Source organism: Entelurus aequoreus, linkage group LG20 (assembly GCF_033978785.1).
Source record: "Entelurus aequoreus isolate RoL-2023_Sb linkage group LG20, RoL_Eaeq_v1.1, whole genome shotgun sequence".
Taxonomy (NCBI): domain Eukaryota; kingdom Metazoa; phylum Chordata; class Actinopteri; order Syngnathiformes; family Syngnathidae; genus Entelurus; species Entelurus aequoreus.
In genome coordinates, this window is record NC_084750.1 from 30,162,807 (window position 1) to 30,183,938 (window position 21,132).

At 39.2% G+C, this 21,132-nt stretch overlaps 2 protein-coding genes across 6 annotated transcripts in view; one reads left to right on the forward strand and one right to left on the reverse strand.

Annotated features, from left to right (window-relative positions):
• Positions 1-9,832, reverse strand: part of trim46a (tripartite motif containing 46a) — a 30,608-nt gene extending 20,776 nt beyond the window's left edge. For both annotated transcript variants that reach the window (XM_062029947.1, XM_062029946.1), the window contains exons 1-4: positions 9,685-9,832; positions 9,123-9,381; positions 290-440; positions 28-226 (exon numbers count right to left, since the gene is read on the reverse strand). In XM_062029947.1, the coding sequence (XP_061885931.1) occupies positions 28-226; positions 290-440; positions 9,123-9,381; positions 9,685-9,744 (669 nt within the window). In that variant the 5' untranslated portion in view covers positions 9,745-9,832. The remainder of the gene's footprint in view (positions 1-27; positions 227-289; positions 441-9,122; positions 9,382-9,684) is intronic.
• Positions 9,833-10,762: 930 nt separating this feature from the next.
• tmem107l (transmembrane protein 107 like) lies at positions 10,763-20,806 on the forward strand. Of its 4 annotated transcripts, none has more exons than XM_062028899.1 (6): positions 10,763-10,797; positions 11,273-11,360; positions 11,445-11,512; positions 11,586-11,686; positions 16,606-16,702; positions 20,209-20,806. In XM_062028899.1, the coding sequence occupies exons 2-6, from the start codon at positions 11,274-11,276 to the stop codon at positions 20,276-20,278; spliced, it is 423 nt and encodes a 140-aa protein (XP_061884883.1). In that variant the 5' UTR covers positions 10,763-10,797; position 11,273; the 3' UTR covers positions 20,279-20,806. The 4 variants fall into 4 exon arrangements, with proteins under 4 accessions (XP_061884883.1, XP_061884882.1, XP_061884884.1 ...); XM_062028898.1 differs by lacking the exon at positions 10,763-10,797 and adding an exon at positions 10,807-11,026; XM_062028900.1 differs by lacking the exons at positions 10,763-10,797; positions 20,209-20,806 and adding an exon at positions 16,869-17,287 and having other exon boundaries at positions 10,808-11,360.
• The last annotated feature ends 326 nt before the right edge of the window (positions 20,807-21,132 follow it).

A 21,132-nucleotide genomic window follows, 5' to 3' on the forward strand; every position in this document is an offset into this window, starting at 1 on the left:
ACGGCGGCGGGAGAGAAGGAAACGAACCTTTGGGCGAAAGTTGTGGGTGGGGAGAATGTGCTCGTGCTGGGCTCGCGGCGTCCCCCAGGGGTGGTAGAGTTTGAAACACCCGTTGCAGAAGTTAGCCTTGCAGTCGGCGCAGCCTTTCGTGGCCTCCAGGGACTGCGGGGGCTTGCAGAAAGCGCACGCGATGGCGACGCTGCCGAGGCTCAACGTGTGCCTGTACCTGCAGGACGGCGGTGGACAAACGTGAAGGCGGAGACTTCCGAGCAGAAGAACGTGTCTTTACCTTTCTACCACACGCTCCAGAGTGAGGTTACGGGGGCAATCCGCCAGGCCTCGCTCGCCCAGCTGCACGTCCTCCTGACAGGAAGGACATGGGAACAGCATCGGGGGCGGGGCGGTGTCCTTCCGTCTTCGCCCCGGGTATGTGCTGCAAGCTTTTGGGGGTGAAGAGAAAGTATTTTTACTGTACAGATGTAGCCGAGCTAAATTTTATTTTATTTTATTTTTGGTCATTTATTCACATCATTTTCTGTCGTGAACTTCCCCAAAAGTGTCTCTAATTGTAAATAGGTTCCACTCTATTATTTTCTGTTACATAACTTTTTGTTTCCCTGGGGGGTGATTTGGCGTCGCACCTGAGTGTGAATTATTTCTTTCTTTTTTCTGTAGTGGAGAGAAATCCTGTGTACTGTGGACTGTTCTTTTTGTTTCTATCAAAAAAAGGTGAATAAATCCTCCACGAGTCAACTCCTGTGTGTGCCTCACTACAAAAGACACAACGCAGAACAGCTACTGTTACACAGGCATGAGTTTATTTACATAATGCTCGAAGAGGAGGGGGCGGTAATTAGAAGCAGGAAATAATTAGCTCAGTGGTTGTAAAACTTTTTACTCCAAGTACCACCATAATGACCAATATTAAAATACAGTAGCATAGTAGGCCCAAGTATTCATTAAAAACTAGGGCTGTGAATCTTTGGCTTTGAATCGGTTTGATTCGATTCCTGGGGCTAATGATTCGATTCAAAATGATTCTGGATTCAAAATCAATACATTTTAATAACATTAGGTGCCAGTTCTTTGATTAACTACATTCCTCCATAAAGTAAATAAACAGATGTGATACATTTCTATATTACTTAAAAGAAAACTGGTTTTGTTTAATACAATTCTACCCAAGCATTTAATAAAGTCAAATACAAGTAAGGCAGGGGTGTCCAAACTACGGCCCCTCCAATTTGGCCAGCGAGATGTCATGAGTTCAACAAAGTGTCGCACCGCGGAGTGCTTTCAAATTAATCTTAAATGCCAGGCAGTCTCTGAATGCCACATATTTGCTGCCATCTAATGGACAATGTGAGTAAAACAGATCAGTGATTCTTGAAAGTGCTATGAAATGATAGCACAGCATTTACTTATATGACATAATCCCAACAACCTGCCCTAGTCAAGGTTGCAAAAAATAAAACAATAACAATGCAACTCATATAAAAATCAACACACATGGTCATAAATAACACAACCTGCTCATTGTGGATATCGTGAAAAAACATCCAAACAACATAAAAACAATTCCAAATTACAGCCATTTAAATCCATTAGAGTGCATGATGGGAAAAATATAAAACACTCTTTCCACACTTATCTTATGCATTTTAGCTGCTAGATATTTCTGATTGATTACAAAACTTTCACATACTCTTAATATACAATTATATTATTTATATATCCATTATATCTATTATATATACATCATATTAATATAATATGTACACACACACACACACACACACACACACACATCAATATATACAAAACCCAAAACAGTGAAGTTGGCACATCGTAAATAAAAACAGAATACAATGATTTGCAAATCATTTTCAACCTATATTCAATTCAATAGACTGCAAAGACAAGATACTTAACGTTCGAACTGGTAAACTTTGTTATTTTTTGCATATATTAGCTCATTAAGAATTTGATGCCTGCAACATGTTTCAAAAAAGCTGGCACAAGTGGCAAAATAGACTGAGAAAGTTGAGGAATGCTCATCAAACACTTATTTGGAACATCCCACAGGTGAACAGGCTAATTGGGAACAGGCGGGTGCCATGATTGGGTATAAAAGCAGCTTCCATGAAATGCTCAGTCATTCGCAAACAAGGATGGGGCGAGGGTCACCACTTTGTGAACAAATGCGTGAGCAAATTGTCCAACATTTTAAGAACAACATTTCTCAACGAGCTATTGCAAATAATTTAGGGATTTCACCATCTACGGTCTGTAATATCATCAAAAGGTTCAGAGAATCTGGAGAAATCCCTGCACGTAAGCGATGATATTACGGACCTTCAATCTCTCAGACGATACTGCATCAAAAAGCAACATCAGTGTGTAAAGGATATCACCACATGGGCTCAGGAACACTTCAGAAAACCACTGTCAGTAACTACAGTTTGTCACTACATCTGTAAGTGCAAGTTAGAACTCTACTATGCAAAGCCAAAGCCATTTTTCAACAACACCCAGAAACGCCGCTGGCTTCGCTGGGCCCGAGCTCATCTAATATGGACTGATGCAAAGTGGAAAAGTGTTCTGTGGTCTGACGAGTCCACATTTCAAATTGTTTTTGGAAACTGCGGACGTCGTGTCCTCTGGACCAAAGAGGAAAAGAACCATCCGGATTGTTATAGGCGCAAAGTTGAAAAGACAGCATCTGTGATGGTATGGGGGTGTATTAGTGCCCAAGGCATGGGTAACTTAAACATCTGTGAAGGCACCATTAATGCTGAAAGGTACATACAGGTTTTGGAGCAACATATGTTGCCATCCAAGCAACGTTACCATGGACGCCCCTGCTTATTTCAGCAAGACAATGCCAAGCCATGTGTTACAACAGCGTGGCTTCATAATAAAATAGTACTAGAGTACTAGACTGGCCTGCCTGTAGTCCAGACCTGTCTCCCATTGAAAATGTGTAGTGCATTATGAAGCCTAAAATACAACAACGGAGACCCCGGACTGTTGAACAACTTAAGCTGTATATCAGAAAGATTTGGAAAGAATTCCTCCTGAAAAGCTTCAAAAATTGGTCTCCTCAGTTCCCAAAAGTTTACTGAGTGTTGTTAAAAGGAAAGGCCATGTAACACAGTGGTAAAAATGGTCCTGTGCCAACTTTTTTGCAATGTGTTGCTGCCATTAAATTCTAAGTTAATGATTATTTGCAAAATAAAATTACATTTCTCAGTTCGAATGTAAAGTATCTTGTCTTTGCAGTCTATTCAATTGAATATAAGTTGAAAAGGATTTGCAAATCATTGTATTCTGTTTTTATTTACGAATTACACAATGGGCCAACTTCACTGGTTTTGGGTTTTGTACATACTGTATATATATAGTTACTTACATGCAGTCGGCTTTCGTTATTACAAGGAATCGCGATTCATTCGAAAATCTTTTTTTTTTACACCCCTATTAAAAACAAGGCAGAGTTTTTATCTATCAAGTAAATTCCATATTTTGGGCCACATTACACACAGTTTAAACAGTAACACTGTGTTTGAATATAGCTAAATATAGCAAACTAATTGTTTCACTTTAATAATGATTTGGAGTACATGAGAAAATGTAAGTGTAGCATTTATCGACAAGCATCAATCTATTTTTTTTTTTTTTACCTTTCTGTGTTTTTTTTGTGTATAGCTCTTCGGGGCTGTAGTGGCTGTTTTAAAATGGTGCTATATAAATAAAGACCTTGCAAAGTACTTCTTGTTCTGTAAAGGATCTTTGACTCACAGTACAGCGCTTCTGTCATATTGGGGATCTTTGACGACTGTTTTTGTCGTAAAACCCTAAACACAGCAGCGCCCCTGTCAAATAAAGGATCTTTGACTTGTGTTTCTGCAGAAGTACTTAAAAACAGTAAAGCGCTCTTGTCAAATAGAGGATCTTTGACTCCTTTTTTTTGGCGTACTACCCTAAAAACAGCAGCGCTCCTGTTATATAAATGATCGTTGACTGGTGTTTTTTTGCAGTGAGTACTTAAAAACCGTAGAGCACTCCTGTCATGTAGAGGATCTTTGAAGCAAGCTTTTGTAGTATAACTCTAAAAAAGCAACGCTCCTGTCAATTACAGGATCTCTGATTCCGCTTTTTGCAATACCACCCTAAAAACAGCATTGCTCCTGTCATATAAAGGATCTTTGACTCATGATTTTACAAAAAGTACTTAAAAACTGTGGAGCCCTCCTGTCATATAAAGGATCTTTGACTTCTGTTTTTACAAAAAGCACTTAAAAACAGGAGAGCGCTCCTGTCATATAAAATATTATTGACTCGTGCTTTTGTAGTACCACCCTAAAAACAGCGACGCTTCTATCACTTAGAGGATCTTTGACGGGTGTTTTTGCTGTAAGTATTTTTAAAAACAGTAGAGCGCTCCTGTTTTATAGAGGATCTTTGACTTGTGCTTTTGGAGTACAGCCCTAAAAACAGCAACACTCCTGTCAATTAAAAGATCTTTGATTCCTGTTTTTGTAGTACAACCCTGAAAACAGAAGCGCTCCTGTCATATAAAGCGTCTTTGACTCGTGTTTTGACAAAAAGTACTTAAAATCCGTAGAGCGCTCCTGTCATATAAAGGATATTTGACTCGTGCTGTTGTAGTACAACATTGAAAACAATAGCGCTCCTGTCATATAAAAGATCTTTGACTCATGTTTTTACTTTAAGCACTTTGGAACAGGAGCGCGCTCCTGTCATATAAAATATCTTTGACTCGTGCTTTTGTAGTACCACCCTAAAAACAGCGACGGTTCTATCACTTAGAGGATCTTTGACTGGTGTCTTTGCTGTAAGTATTTTTAAAAACAGTAGAGCGCTCCTGTTTTATAGAGGATCTTTGACTTGTGCTTTTGGAGTGCAGCCCTAAAAACAGCAACGCTCCTGTCAATTAAAGGTTCTTTGATTCCTGTTTTTGTAGTACAACCCTGAAAACAACAGCGCTCCTGTCATATAACGCATCTTTGACTCGTGTTTTTACAAAAAGTACTTAAAAACAGTAGAGCGCTCCTGTCATTTAAAGGATCTTTGACTTGTGCTTTTGTAGTACAACCCTCAAAACAGCAACACTCCTGTTAATTAAAGGCCTACTGAAACCCACTACTACCGACCACGCAGTCTGATAGTTTATATATCAATGATGAAATCTTAACATTATAACACATGCCAATACGGCCGGGTTAACTTATAAAGTGACATTTTAAATTTGCCGCCAAACTTCCGGTTCGAAACGCCTCTGAGGATGACGTATGTGCGTGACGTAGCCCGGCGAACACGGGTATGCCTTCCACATTGAAGCCAATACGAAAAAGCTCTGCTTTCATTTCATAATTCCACAGTATTCTGGACATCTGTGTTCGTGAATCTGTTGCAATCATGTTCATTGCATTATGGAGAAGGAAGCTGAGCAAGCAAAGAAGAAAGTTGTCGGTGCGAAATGGACGTATTTTTCGAACGTAGTCAGCAACAACAGTACACAGCCGGCGCTTCTTTGTTTACATTCCCGAAAGATGCAGTCAAGATGGAAGAACTCGGATAACAGAGACTCTAACCAGGAGGACTTTTGACTTCGATACACAGACGCCTGTAGAGAACTGGGACAACACAGACTCTTACCAGGATTACTTTGATTTGGATGACAAAGACGCAGACGTGCTACTGTGAGTATGCAGCTTTGGCTTCTAAACATTTGATCGCTTGACTGTATGTGCGCAACTTTTTTTTGCGTATGTACGTAACTTTTTTAAAATATATAAGCTTTATGAACCTTGGGTTAGGTGAACGGTCTTTTGGGCTGAGTGATTGTGTGTGTTGATCAGGTGTTTGAATTGTATTGGCGTGTTCTATGGAGCTAGGAGCTAGCAGAGGAGCTAGGAGCTAGCATAACAAACACGCAGGTGTTTTTATGCAGGATTAATTTGTGGCATATTAAATATAAGCCTGGTTGTGTTGTGGCTAATAGAGTATATATATGTCTTGTGTTTATTTACTGTTGTAGTCATTCCCAGCTGAATATCAGGTACCGTGAGTATGCAGCCTTGGCTGCTAAACATTTGATAGCTTGACCGTATGTGCGCGTCACGTACGTAACTTTTTAAAAATATATAAGCTTTATGAACCTTGGGTTAGGTGAACGGTCTTTTGGGCTGAGTGATTGTGTGTGTTGATCAGGTGTTTGAATTGTATTGGCGTGTTCTATGGAGCTAGGAGCTAGCAGAGGAGCTAGGAGCTAGCGTAACAAACACGCAGGTGTTTTTATGCAGGATTAATTTGTGGCATATTAAATATAAGCCTGGTTGTGTTGTGGCTAATAGAGTATATATATGTCTTGTGTTTATTTACTGTTGTAGTCATTCCCAGCTGAATATCAGGTACCGTGAGTATGCAGCCTTGGCTGCTAAACATTTGATCGCTTGACCGTATGTGCGCGTCACGTACGTAACTTTTTTAAAATATATAGGCTTTATGAACCTTGGGTTAGGTGAACGGTCTTTTGGGCTGAGTGATTGTGTGTGTTGATCAGGTGTTTGAATTGTATTGGCGTGTTCTATGGAGCTAGGAGCTAGCAGAGGAGCTAGGAGCTAGCGTAACAAACACGCAGGTGTTTTTATGCAGGATTAATTTGTGGCATATTAAATATAAGCCTGGTTGTGTTGTGGCTAATAGAGTATATATACGTCTTGTGTTTATTTACTGTTGTAGTCATTCCCAGCTGAATATCAGGTCACCCCCGGCTCTCACAGCATCTTCCCTATCTGAATAGCTTCAACTCCCCACTAGTCCTTCACTTGCACTTTACTCATCCACAAATCTTTCATCCTCGCTCAAATTAATGGGGAAATTGTCGCTTTCTCGGTCCGAATCTCTCTCACTTCATGCGGCCATCATTGTAAACAATAGGGAACTTTGCGTATATGTTCAACTGACTACGTCACGCTACTTCCGGTAGGGGCAAGCCTTTTTTTTATCAGATACCAAAAGTTGCAATCTTTATCGTCGTTGTTCTATACTAAATCCTTTCAGCAAAAATATGGCAATATCGCACAATATGACACATAGAATAGATCTGCTATCCCCGTTTAAATAAAAAAAAATTATTTCAGTAGGCCTTTAATTATAGGATCTTTGACTCCTCTTTTTGTTGTACAACATTGAAAACAGCAGTACTCCTGTCATATAAAGGATCTTTGACTCATGTTTTCGCAATAAGCACAAAAAAACAGGAGAGCACTCCTGTCATATAAAATATTTTTGACTCGTGCTTTTTGTAGTACAACCCTTGAAAACAACAGCGCTCCTGTCATATAGAGAATCTTTAACTCTTGTTTTTTACAGTAAGTTCTTAAAAACAGTAGAGCGCTTCTGTTGTATAAAGGATCTTTGACTTGTGTTTTTACAGTAAGTACACCTACACGTACAGGTTGATTAACATAAAATAAACACATCATGATGTGTCCCGGCCTCCATGTAAATGTGCGCTGATTTTGAAGATAATGCACACGTCATTGCACAGAATATCTCGCTATATTGTTGCATCGAGGGGTGTTGTCTCTGGAGTACCCAGCATGCTTTGCGGGCACTTTGTAAATATTACAGTTAAAGTTACATGTATGTTGTTAGCACTTATTTGTATTGACTCACAAAGGATTGTAGATAGCACCAAATATAAAGAAACATTTTAAAAGATAGCGTCATATCTTTCTGTAGCGGTCCACATTTATCACTGGCGTCAGTTAAAATGATAATTATACATCAACTAATTAAGTTTGGAACAACATCCAAACACAATTGCTGTTATTCAAATTGACATATAATTGTTTGTAGCTCAGTGTGAGGGGGCGTGGCCTGCGGACCTGCAGCGAGGCGGGGTGTGCCGGGGCCGGCTTCGAGATCGGCGACAGGTGCGTAATGGCCCACCTGGGCGCGTTTATCTGATCATCTGTCACTCTATAAAAGGGCAGCAGCCGGGAAGGAAGAGGTTGGAGAAGTTGGAGTTGTTGATGGTGAAGAGAAAACCCGAGCACGAGCGAGAGCGAGACGGAAACGGAGACGGAGACGAGAGCGGATGGCTGAAAAGCAACCCGAAGAGCGAGACTGTTACGAGAGGCGATTGCTGAAAAGCAGAGCAATAAGTTTATTGCAAAATAAACCAAATCACAAAACCGTCAAGCCTGTCATGTCCGACCTTGGTGGTCCGAAGAACCCGGAGGTGCAAGACCTCCACACTCAGCAACTTTTTTTTTTACGACTCGGAGGCATGATAAAACATTTGTATTTAGTATTTACACTTAACTAATGACTACATACACGTAGGATTGGCCGATATTCCCTAATACCTATATTGCAATACATATTGCACCTTCTTGCTATAACGACATATACCACAATATATGATTTGGCAAATGAGTTATTTCAAAACAGATTACAAAGGCTGTTAAAACCGTTAAAAGGGTTAAAAATACAACATTTTCAAAATCATTAAATTATTACATTTTTGATCACAGTTATAATCAGACAAAAACCTGGGATGACGGTCTAACAATAGAATTTAATATTTAAAATATTTCCTACTATTGGTTCTGACTTCAATATTTGTTGTGCCCGTAAAGCCCTCCTGTGTCCAGGGACTTCTTTACTGACTTTGCAAACAATAAACAACATGACAAAAAACAGTTTTGATAGTTGAACATATCAAGTTTTCACTGTAGCACCGACCACATACTGATACTCTACTTGGTATCATTGCTGTCGATATTTGTATCGATCTGCCCACCTCTGTTGACATTCAAACGCCCTAGCTCAGCGGTTCTCATGGTTTATTGTTTCCTCCTACGTGTGTGGTGTGGCATGGTTAGCTAATTCTCATCCCCCAGTGATAATGGTACGTGTAAGAAGTGGCTTTGCACTGTGGAGGGACATTAGCCGCTGGGTCATTCGCTTGTCACTGTCAAATTAGTTGCTAGTACATGCATTATCGCACTATGACGACGGTGTTAAAAGCTCTATCGTCGGACAAATTGATATCATTTATTGTCATGCGCAGTCTTCATCCCTACCGGTTCTAAGCAGGCGGTCCAGGTGGTCCGGTGTCCTGGTCGTGGGTCTGCGGGGCTGCCGCGGGGAGCGACTGTTGGGCGTAGAGGCGGGCGATTGCGGCTCCGGGGGCAGGTCAGGAGGAGGGTAGCCTCTCTGTACCAAGACGTCGGCGGCGCACAGCAAACACACACTGTGCTGGCAGGGCAGCAGGATGGGTTGCTTCACCGTGTCGTCACACACGGGGCACCGCAGCTCCTGCTCCATGCTCTTCATGTTGGACTGGAAGCGCAAAAACATGACCACGCCATCACAAAAACATGGATGAATATTACCTATCTACAGTGTTTTAGGTTCATCTTTCATCTTAACGCAGCATCCCGTTCCCATGACAACATCCATCAGCTCGACATGCCTTGAAAATCCCCCTCTATCTATCCTGGTTTACATTAAAATAGCTTTATGTCACATTTCATCCAATAAAAAAATTCAGTTAGCTAAAAAAAACAATGCTATGGAATTCCATAATTCAGAAATAATCGGGCATTTCATGCGTAAATCTGCATGTAAGTGTGTTATACTCACGCTGATACGAAGCAAGGCGTCCATGAGGGATGTAAAGGTTTTTAATTCAGTGTCTGCCATGCCAAAACCAAGGCAAAGCTGCTATTTCAGACCTTTAAACCCGATTTATACCCACGTAGGCCGGCAGACTGCTTACTAACGTGCTACTGTTAGCCTACACGCAGGATGTATGCAGTGGAGAAAGGAAATATGTGAAATAATAGCGCAGGGGTATTATGATTATTTTTTTAATCAATATTGCTATCATCATGTTGTATTGGAATATTTAAAAAAGCAAAATACATTTTTTATTTTATTTTATTCTTCCTTTAAAAAAACGACACAAATATTCGGTAGCCTAGTTTCTAATTTTTCCACTAGATGGCAGCATTGTAATGTCTGGAGAGAACATTTTAAACGTTGTTGTTTTTACCCGGATACTATTTAAGAACGCACCGTTTTTATTTTTATTTTTTAATTTTTTAATTTTTTTATTGAACAACACACACGTATTTATAATTCACACACAATTCAAGGCGCTTTCAACATCAAGGAAATAAACAAAAGCAAAAACAGAGAGTAATAATACTAAGAAATATATTTTTTAAAAGACAAAAAGGGCTACCTCAACCACTTTAAATGTTTTTAACAGAGATATCGATTTAAGGGCTTTTGTACTCTTAATCATTCTCCAAGATTTGATTGATAATTGTAACCCATTAAGCCAATTAGAAAATGTAGGCCTTACTTTCATAAATCAACATTTATGTAGATTTTTTTTTTTGCCTGGAGCATAATAATGTTGAGGCTCCACTGTTTTTGTAGCAACCGCAGGATGTATGCCGTGGAGAAAGGAAATATGGGAAATAATAGGGCAGGAGTATTATGATAATTGTTATTATTAGTTTTTTATTTTTTATTTTTTACCACAGCTATATATTTAATATGTGTTCGCGGTGTTATTATTTCTTTAACTCTTACAATTTATATAAAAACGACACAAATATTCATTTGCCTGGTTTCTTGTTTTGCCAGGACATAGCAGCGTAGTGTATGTTCGGAACTGTCACACGTTGTTGTTGTTGTTTTTACCCGGATGTCAAGCAAGAACGCACCGGCTCTGCTGTTGTTGTGGTATGTTAAAATTAAGCCGTAGTAATTCGTTTTTAATGTGTTGTTTACCAAGGCGAATTTGATCTAAAATATTAACTTACATCCATTAAATTAGTTGTAAAGTCACACATTCCGTGTGTAAACGATTGTTGTCTTATCGGAACTTTTAAACGTCGTTGTTGTTTCCTTCCGGATACCAATAAAAAAGTACCGGCTTCGGTGTTGTTGTAGCAACCGTCGGTGGCGATAAGTGTGTTAAATTAAGCCTTCATGATTCGTTTTAATGTGCAATTGTTACGTGTGTTGTTATCAACGTGGATTTAATCGAAAATATTAATATAAGTCCATTACAAATTTTTTGTAATCGTGTTTTGCGTTTGCATTGACGCTACTGATAAGTGTGCACCAAAAAAAACCTCGTTGAACTTTGTTTACATTTTGTAGCGGGAAAAAAATATTTGTATTGTCAATTTAATTTCTTATAACTGCGAATTAGCATGTCGGCGATTAGTAGCCTCATTCCTGCACGGTTCCTGACCATCATTGCTCACCTTGTTATAGTCATCACTATCTTTTGGACGAGGGTGAGTAATATATGGCTCTTTTGTCATTAATTGTCATTAAAGGTTGACTGTTATGATTGATGTGTGCTCTTTTATGTTTCTAAGGAAAATAACGTGAAGGCCTGCCTGCCTCTGGAGTTCACGCAAGAGCAATACAATAGTGAAGATTCCAAGTAAATAATACATAGAATACTCACACAAATGGCACTTCATACACTAATTGTGGGTGTTTTGTGTGTCTTTCAGGTTGGTGGTGGCACTGTCAGTCACTCTTGCATTGTTCGCTATCGAGCTAGTTGGCTTCTTCTCGGGAGTGTCAATGTTCAACAGCAGCCAAGGCCTCTTGTGTATCCTTTATGATGATTTTTCAACTATACGGTATAGGACTGGGGGGTATGGTTGAAAATTGAAGTGTTTTATATCAGTCAATATCAATAATTATTAGAGATGTCCGATAATATCGGACTGCCGATATTATTGGCCGATAAATGCTTTAAAATGTAATATCGGAAATTATCGGTATCGGTTTCAAAAAGTAAAATTTATGACTTTTTAAAAGGCCGCTGAGTACACGGACGTAGGGAGAAGTACAGAGCGCCATAAACCTTAAAGTCACTGCCTTTGCGTGCCGGCCCAATCACATACAAACCCCGTTTCCATATGAGTTGGGAAATTGTGTTAGATGTAAATATAAACAGAATACAATGATTTGCAAATCCTTTTCAACCCATATTCAATTGAATGCACTACAAAGACAAGATATTTGATGTTCAAACTCATAAACTTTTTTTTTTTTGCAAATAATAATTAACTTAGAATTTCATGGCTGTAACACGTGACAAAGTAGTTGGGAAAAGGGCATGTTTACCACTGTGTTACATGGCCTTTCCTTTTAACAACACTCAGTAAACGTTTGGGAACTGAGGAGACACATTTTTTAAGCTTCTCAGGTGGAATTCTTTCCCATTCTTGCTTGATGTACAGCTTAAGTTGTTCAACAGTCATACTCCGTTGTGGTATTTTAGGCTTCATAATGCGCCACACATTTTCAATGGGAGACAGGTCTGGACTACAGGCAGGCCAGTCTAGTACCCGCACTCTTTTACTATGAAGCCACGTTGACGTAACACGTGGCTTGGCATTGTCTTGCTGAAATAAGCAGGGGCGTCCATGGTAACGTTGCTTAGATGGCAACATATGTTGCTCCAAAACCTGTATGTACCTTTCAGCATTAAGGGCGCCTTCACAGATGTGTAAATTACCCATGCCTTGGGCACTAATACACCCCCATACCATCACAGATGCTGGCTTTTCAACTTTGCGCCTATAACAATCCGGATGGTTCTTTTCCTCTTTGGTCCGGAGGACACGAGGACCACAGTTTCCCAAAACAATTTGAAATGTGCACTCGTCAGACCACAGAACACTTTCCCACTTTGTATCATTCCATCTTAGATGAGCTCAGGCCCAGCGAAACCGACGGCGTTTCTGGGTGTTGTTGATAAACGGTTTTCGCCTTGCATAGGAGAGTTTTAACTTGCACTTAGAGATGTAGCGACCAACTGTAGTTACTGACAGTGGGTTTCTGAAGTGTTCCTGAGCCCATGTGGTGATATCCTTTACACACTGATGTCGCTTGTTGATGCAGTACAGCCTGAGGGATCGACGGTCACGGGCTTAGCTGCTTACGTGCAGTGATTTCTCCAGATTCTCTGAACCCTTTGATGATATTATGGACCGTAGATGGTGAAATCCCTAAATTCCTTGCAATAGCTGGTTGAGAAAGGTTTTTCTTAAACTGTTCAACAATTTGCTCACGCATTTGTTGACAAAGTGGTGACCCTCGCCCCATCCTTGTTTGTGAATGACTGAGCATTTCATGGAATCTACTTTTATACCCAATCATGGCACCCACCTGTTCCCAATTTGCCTGTTCACCTGTGGGATGTTCCAAATAAGTGTTTGATGAGCATTCCTCAACTTTATCAGTATTTATTGCCACCTTTCCCAACTTCTTTGTCACGTGTTGCTGGCATCAAATTCTAAAGTTAATGATTATTTGCACAACATTTTTTTTTTATCAGTTTGAACATCAAATATGTAGTCTTTGTAGCATATTCAACTGAATATGGGTTGAAAATGATTTGCAAATCATTGTATTCCGTTTATATTTACATCTAACACAATTTCCCAACTCATATGGAAACGGGGTTTGTAATATCTACGGCTTTTCACACACACAAGTGAATGCAACGCATACTTGCTCAACAGCCATACAGGTCACACTGAGGGTGTCCGTATAAACAACTTTAACACTGTTACAAATATGCGCCACACTGTGAACCCACACCAAACAAGAATGACAAACACATTTCGGGAGAACATCCGCACCCTAACACAACATAAACACAACAGAACAAATACCCAGAACCCCTTGCAGCACTAACTCTTCCGGGACGCTACAATATACACCCCCTGCTACCCCCTACCCCCCCACCTATATATATATATATATATATATATATATATATATATATATATATATATATATATATATATATATATATATATATATATATATATATATATATATATATATAGAATCAGAATCAGAAATACTTTATTAATCCCAGAGGGGAAATTTTAATTTAGAGGTTGCTTTGAATATTTCTGCCTCTGCACTTTTTTCCAAAACTGTGAATGTTACAGAATATAAGTGTGACTTATTTTGTTATACGGTCAAGCAGTGTTGGCGTTAACGCACTTTTTGTGTCTTTTTAACGCATTGAAATCATAAAGGACGCAGATATATATATTTTTTTTACCATTTGCGACCCACAGCTAATGTTTTAAAGGCCCACGGCACATTCCAAAAATACTATTAAAATAAACAAAAACATAACAAAAGTGAAATAAAAAAGGTTAAAGGGGAAATGTAATTTAGAAAAAGTTGCAATGTTGACTAATAAAACAAAGCTGTTTTTTTTTCTTTCAAACAGTCATTGCTCAAAACATAATATTGAATCAAAATCAATGTTATTATGAATTATTGACCTATCTAAGGTTCCGATTACGTCACAGCAAATATTTCACATTGAAAAATATTTTTGGTGGAAGATTTTGAATATTTTGTGTGTTTGCCATAAAAAAAAATCATAGTTTTGTTTGACAAAAAAGGGCGGAAAATAAACAAACAAAAAAACAATATAAAAAAAACTAAAACATTTTGAAATGAGGAATAGATCTGAAGTTGATGTAGACTCCAGGGATTTAAGCATTAAATATAAAATGTATGTATGCCCTGGCACACCATTATCATCATTTCATGACCGAAGCAAAACACTTTTTACACTTTTACACTGAAATAAATACACCTACAACTTATTAAATAAAAACATAGAAAAAACTACCAGCAGTGCTAAAGTTCAGATCCATGAAGGAAAGAAGAAAGTGAATGAATGTTTATAACTGAATAAATTTACATATGCATACAAATTTGTCTTCTTTTTTTATTATTTCTTTTAATGAATTAAGTAACATTTATGACAACCTTTTTCCAAAACACAATGTAGATTGTGAGATACAACAGGATAATGCATACGTTTATCATTTGTTTTCAAAACGCTTACAAAAAAGTGGGACCCCAAAAATTTACTGTGGGAACCCATTTTTATGACTTGATGGGGTCCATTGGACCCCATTTTGAAATTTCATAGCGCCAACACTGCTGTCAACATAGGAGAAAAAATGCTTTATTTAAATAAATATATTATTTATAAAGCAAGTTCAAGTATCATTTGCAAATTTTCACCTAGCCCCGGCTTTGGCGTGCTGCCCGCCTTGCCACGCATATATGTGTCCTCTTTTTGGGATTTCAGAATATGGTCAGCCCACCATATTCACATAGGTTTTATTTGTCGAAAAGATACTTTGCCCTGTCAGTTCGATGACACATCGACATACGGGCATACAGTATATTTCCCCCGTTAGCCTATATGTCCATGTGTCATTGACCGGGCTAGCATGCTAAGCATTCGTTGCACGAACATACTAGCTTTGTTAGACAATATCATAGACTGTATTGGACAATATAGTTTACATACAAATTGTCAATTTCCATTTATTACAAGTAATAAGAAAACGTAAATGCCTTACTTACCTATCAAGGAGGAAATTAGCAAGTTTGGTGTCAGATGAAAAAATCTTCTCCGCCTTCAATTGTCTCCATCTTTCAAAGGCATCCCCGATACAAATCCTTGTTTTGTTCCTGGCTTTGTCATGAATAAATTGGGAATCGAAACAAGGCCTTTTAGATTTACTGAGGTCTGACATGTTTAGTAACTTTACGAGTGGCAGTAGCTAGACAAAGATGGCAGTGCCTAACACACTCACAGACTATCTAATTGGTCAAACGACAGAGGGCGGGACATCCAAATGAAAAACAATAACAAGATTTTCGGACTGTAAATCTAATTTTGAAATGAGCATATCCCGGCTGAACTACTGTTATCGGTTGTAGAGGTATTCGAAAAGAACATGATTGCCTTTTGACATATGATATGCCTTTTGACATATCAGGGCCATTTATTGATGACTTGACACAAAATGATTACATATGGCTCCTTTAACAATAATCTCTTAAAATGTTGGTGAAAAAATAAGCAATATGTAAAAACATGCTTAATAAAGTTTAACAAAATAGTGCTAAGTGTGAAAATGGAAATATAGAGAACCCTGCAGGTTTAGTGCCAGGAAGTAATAGCTGTGCTCTGAAAGGTGAGCGCGGCTAAGGTGACGTGGTATTAGGGTTAGGGTTAGTTACCAAAGATTCACACCCCTTTTTAAATACAGCACGCATGAGAGTGTTGGTGCGTGTGTGCAGTGTTCAGATTTTTTAAAATTCATTTATTAATGCACAAATGTTAAAAGCGCACTTTCAATGTTGGTATGTGAATTTGTTTGAAAAAAGAATGTATTTTATGGCATGTCGAACATTTGTTTATTTAAACAATGTTTCCCCAAAATACGCATTTAGTCTATAAAGTGTGTTCTGTCCGATCACTCGATTAATCGAACAAACTAATCAAAAGATTGTTCAAATAATCAACAGCTTCGATGCTGACCACTCATGATACTTCAATTCTTGTGGAGTTATCAGGAGGTTGTCTACAGCCACAGACCATGCAACTTTAGTTGCAAAGACTGTGGTTAGTCGAATAGGGGCATTAATTAATCTCCAGCTATAATTCCATGACTCCTGCAATAGCTACAGGAGGCCATGCCAGCGGCACAGTGGCTCTGCTATTCTTTCTATTCGAGCGGTGGGAGTGTGCCATCTACTGGTGGATTCTTGCCTTCTGCAGGTTAGTTTTCCAAATGTTTTTTTTTTGTACACAGTTTGTTATTTTTTTCCTGACATATATATGACCCAGCACTGGCTGTCCACTGCAGCGCATCCGTCTCCTTGTCGTATTTTGTGTTTGACAAGTGGGAATGCTGGACTTATTGGGTTATTTTCTTCCCCTGCAGGTTGGTACATGTTTGTCTCTTCTCCTAAAGTGATCATTTAAACTACAGATCGACTGATTTATCGGCGCCATATATCAGTATCAGCCTTTCTTCATCGGTATCTGCATTTTTTTTCTTTTATTTTTTTTACGACTACAATTGGACTACATCAGCAGATACAGATAATGATACAGTGCATACACATATGATGACAGTATTTAGTATTTCAAAATAATAATAATTAGTGAATTAGATAGTAATAACCACTAATTTGTTTAGGAAAAAAAAGTTACTCTCATTGTCGGATATCTGACGGGGAATTTATTTGAGTTATTGTGGTAATTCTTCCCTGGTCTGCTCAGCTGCGTTCATGTGGCCACCCCCCCCTTCATTTCTCTTCCTTCTGCTATGCTGAGCGCCTATAGTACGTCTCTTTTGCTTACCTGTCAAAACAAAACAAAAAAATTGCCGGAAAATCCAGTTTTTGTCCTTCTTTCCTGGCGTCTTCCCGGTCCCGTTTTGTTTGTTTTTTTGTTTGTTTTTGCTAGGGGCGGCGTGGCGAAGTTGGTAGAGTGGCCGTGCCAGCAATCGGAGGGTTGCTGGTTACTGGGGTTCAATCCCCACCTTCTACCATCCTAGTCACGTCCGTTGTGTCCTTGGGCAAGACACTTCACCCTTGCTCCTGATGGGTGCTGGTTAGCGCCTTGCATGGCAGCTCCCGCCATCAGTGTGTGAATGGGTGAATGTGGAAATACTGTCAAAGCGCTTTGAGTACCTTGAAGGTAGAAAAGCGCTAACCCATTTATATTTATTATTTATTACTCCAGTAATAGAGTTGTTAAACAAGCCTCTGCCGTCTGCTCGTAGCGTGGGCTCATCATAGAAGCGCACAGTTTCATGTTCCGTGATACAATCAAATAACGCGACAGAGGTGGATGGACATGTAGACGACAGAAAATATATCTCTGCCAAAAATTCTAACTTTGTGTAAATATCTTGACAAATAAAATATCATTATATTTTGAAATGCAAATGTTAAAGGCCTACTAAAATGAGATTTTCTTATTGAAACAGGGATAGCAGATCCATTCTATGTGTCATACTTGATCATTTCGCAATATTGCCACATTTTTGCTGAAAGGATTTAGTAGAAAACATCGACGTTAAAGTTCGCAACTTTTGGTCGCTGATAAAAAAAAGCCTTGCCTGTACCGGAAGTAGCATGACGTCACAGGTTGAAGAGCTCCTCACATCTGCACATTGTTTACACCAGCAGCGAGAGCGATTCGGACCGAGAAAGCGACGATTACCCCATTAATTTGAGCGAGGATGAAAGATTTGTGGATGAGGAAAGTGACAGTGAAGGATTAGAGTGCACTGCAGGACGCCAGGGTGTATCTTTTTTCGCTCTGACCGTAACTTAGGTAAAAGGGCTCATTGGATTCCACACTTTCTCCTTTTTCTATTGTGGATCACGGATTTGTATTTTAAACCACCTCGGATACTATATCCTCTTGAAAATGAGAGTTGAGAACGCGAAATGGACATTCACAGTGACTTTTATCTCCACGACAAAACATCGGCGAAACACTTTAGCTTCGGAGCTAACGTGATAGCATCGTGCTTAACTGCGGATAGAAACAGAAGAAACATGCCCCTGACTGGAAGGATAGACAGAAGATCAACAATACTATTATTACTTCTACTATCAGGAGACACCGAACCAAACCCTGGACCTGTAACCACACGGTTAATGCTGTCCAGCCTGGCGAAGCCTAGCAATGCTGTTGCTAACGACGCCATTGAAGCTAACTTAGCTACGGGACCTCACAGAGCTATGCTAAAAACACTAGCTCTCCACCTACGCCAGCCCTCATCTGCTCATCACGACCCGTGCTCACCTGCGTTCCAGCGATCGACGGCGCGACAAAGGACTTCACCCGATCATCGGTGCGGTCGGCGGCTAGCGTCGGATAGCGCGTCTGCTATCCGACTCAAAGTCCTCCTGGTTGTGTTGCTGCAGCCAGCCGCTAATACACCGATCCCACCTACAGCTTTCTTCTTTGCTGTCTTCATTGTCCATTAAACAAATTGCAAAAGATTCACCAACACAGATGTCCAGAATACTGTGGAATTATGTGGTGAAAACAGACGACTTAAGCTGGCCACCGTGCTATTCCAAAATGTCTGCTTCAACCAGTGACGTCACGCGCAAACGTCATCATACCGAGAAGTTTTCAGCCAGATATTTTGCGGGAAATTTATAATTGCACTCTATAAGTTAACCCGGCCGTATTGGCATGTGTTGAAATGTTAAGATTTCATCATTGATATATAAACTATCAGACGCGTGGTCGTAGTAGTGGGTTTCAGTAGACCTTTAATGCTCCTCTTAGATACACGTAATAAAAGTGTTTGTGGATATCTTGATGTTTTTTGCTGCTAAATGAACCACAACATTAGCGCTGCATAAAACATTATGTCGCTACTGGTCTGATGTTTCCTAAAAAATAGTGTAAAAATAAATTAAAGCATTGTCTAGCGGGCAGCACGGTGGGGTTAGTGCATGTGCCTCACAATACGAAGGCCGTGAGTTCATCCCGGGCTCGGGATCTTTCTGTGTGGAGTTTGCATGTTCTCCCCGTGACTGCCGGCTTCCTCCCACCTCCAAAGACATGCACCTGGGGATAGGTTGATTGGCAACACTAAATTGGCCCTAGTGTGTGAATGTGAGTGTGAATGTTGTCTGTCTATCTGTGTTGGCCCTGCGATGAGGTGGCGACTTGTCCAGGGTGTACCCCGCCTTACGCCCGAATGCAGCTGAGATAGGCTCCGGCACCCCCTGCGACCCCAAAAAAGGGACAAGCAGTAGAAAATGGATGGATGGCATTGTCTAGCTGTTTGCTTAGATTACACATACTATTTATGTTTAATAAATTTTTACTGCAAATGAATATCTGCTCCAAATATCAGTTGTTGGCTAATAATCGGTATCGGCCCTAAAAAAAACTATAACCGTCGATCTGTAATACAAGCGAAACAATAATATAGGGCTGTTCAAACCTTTTCAACATATGGCTGCATAAAAGCCACTTTTATACATTTTGTACATCAAATATGCTGCAACCAATCCAATGTAGGTCAATATATGCACAGCTATTTGAGCAAAGGTTGAACATACAGTAAGTGACAAAGTAAATTAATGCAATAACTAATTAATTAATTATTCGTAAAATTCAAAATATGCTAAGGACCTACCTATGAAATAAATTGCAGCCCAAAAATGGCCCTTGGGCCGCCTTTGGACACCTCCATTTTAATATGTTCCTGTCACTTCATCTTCATCTATTGTCTCTTCTAGTGTGCTGCCTGCCTTTGTGGAGATTCTACTATTAATCGCCATTTTTGGACTGAAGAAGAAGCCGTTGTGAGAGGCTGAACTCTATTTTACAGGACTATAATGGAGAAAAGGCATGCGTTGTCATGTTTCAATGCAATAGTAAAGAGAGGAGTGAGAACATGCCACCATGTCGTTGTGAAATGATCACATATTCATTGTAAAATGATAAAAACATTTTTTTACATTATCCTGAATGTTGTTTTGATTTTTTGGTTGTTTCACCATTGCAATCTTTTCTACCACCACAACCTTTATATTTATCGTACTATATAATGCAGGAGTGTCCAAACTTTTTCCTTAGAAAAAATAAAGCATGCTGGGGCCATTTTGATATTTTTGATTTTCAAAACCTATACAATATTTATTGTAACCCCTCAATTTTGGTGAATGACAAAGGTCTCGGGGCTCCACAGGGTCTCAGTTATTAAAGTGTAGTAAATGTTTTAGTTTTTTGTATGTTTAATGCCTTTTTTTTTTTCAAAGAAACTCCTGTTTTTTTTTAAGGCAGTAACACAAAATATGCAACATTTTCAAAATGGAATATTTGATGTGAAGTACTTGGAACCTTACATAAATAAAATTTAAAAAATCATGACAACCTTGCTTTTGATTCTTTTTTTTTTTTTTTTTTAACAATTACAGTTTAAAAAAAATCTGACTAAATGTCTCTGAGATCCAAAAGGCCCTAATTCATAAAAGAGTAAAAAAAAAAAAAAAGTTATACATCAATATATATTATTTTTGCTTTCAACGCTTAAATCTGGAGAGCCACTTCAGATCTACCGTCGATTATACGTTTTTATTATTCATTTAGCAATGAAGGGGCAGCAGGGTGGCACAAGGGTTAGTGCATGTGCCTCACAATATGAAGGTCCTGAGTTCAAT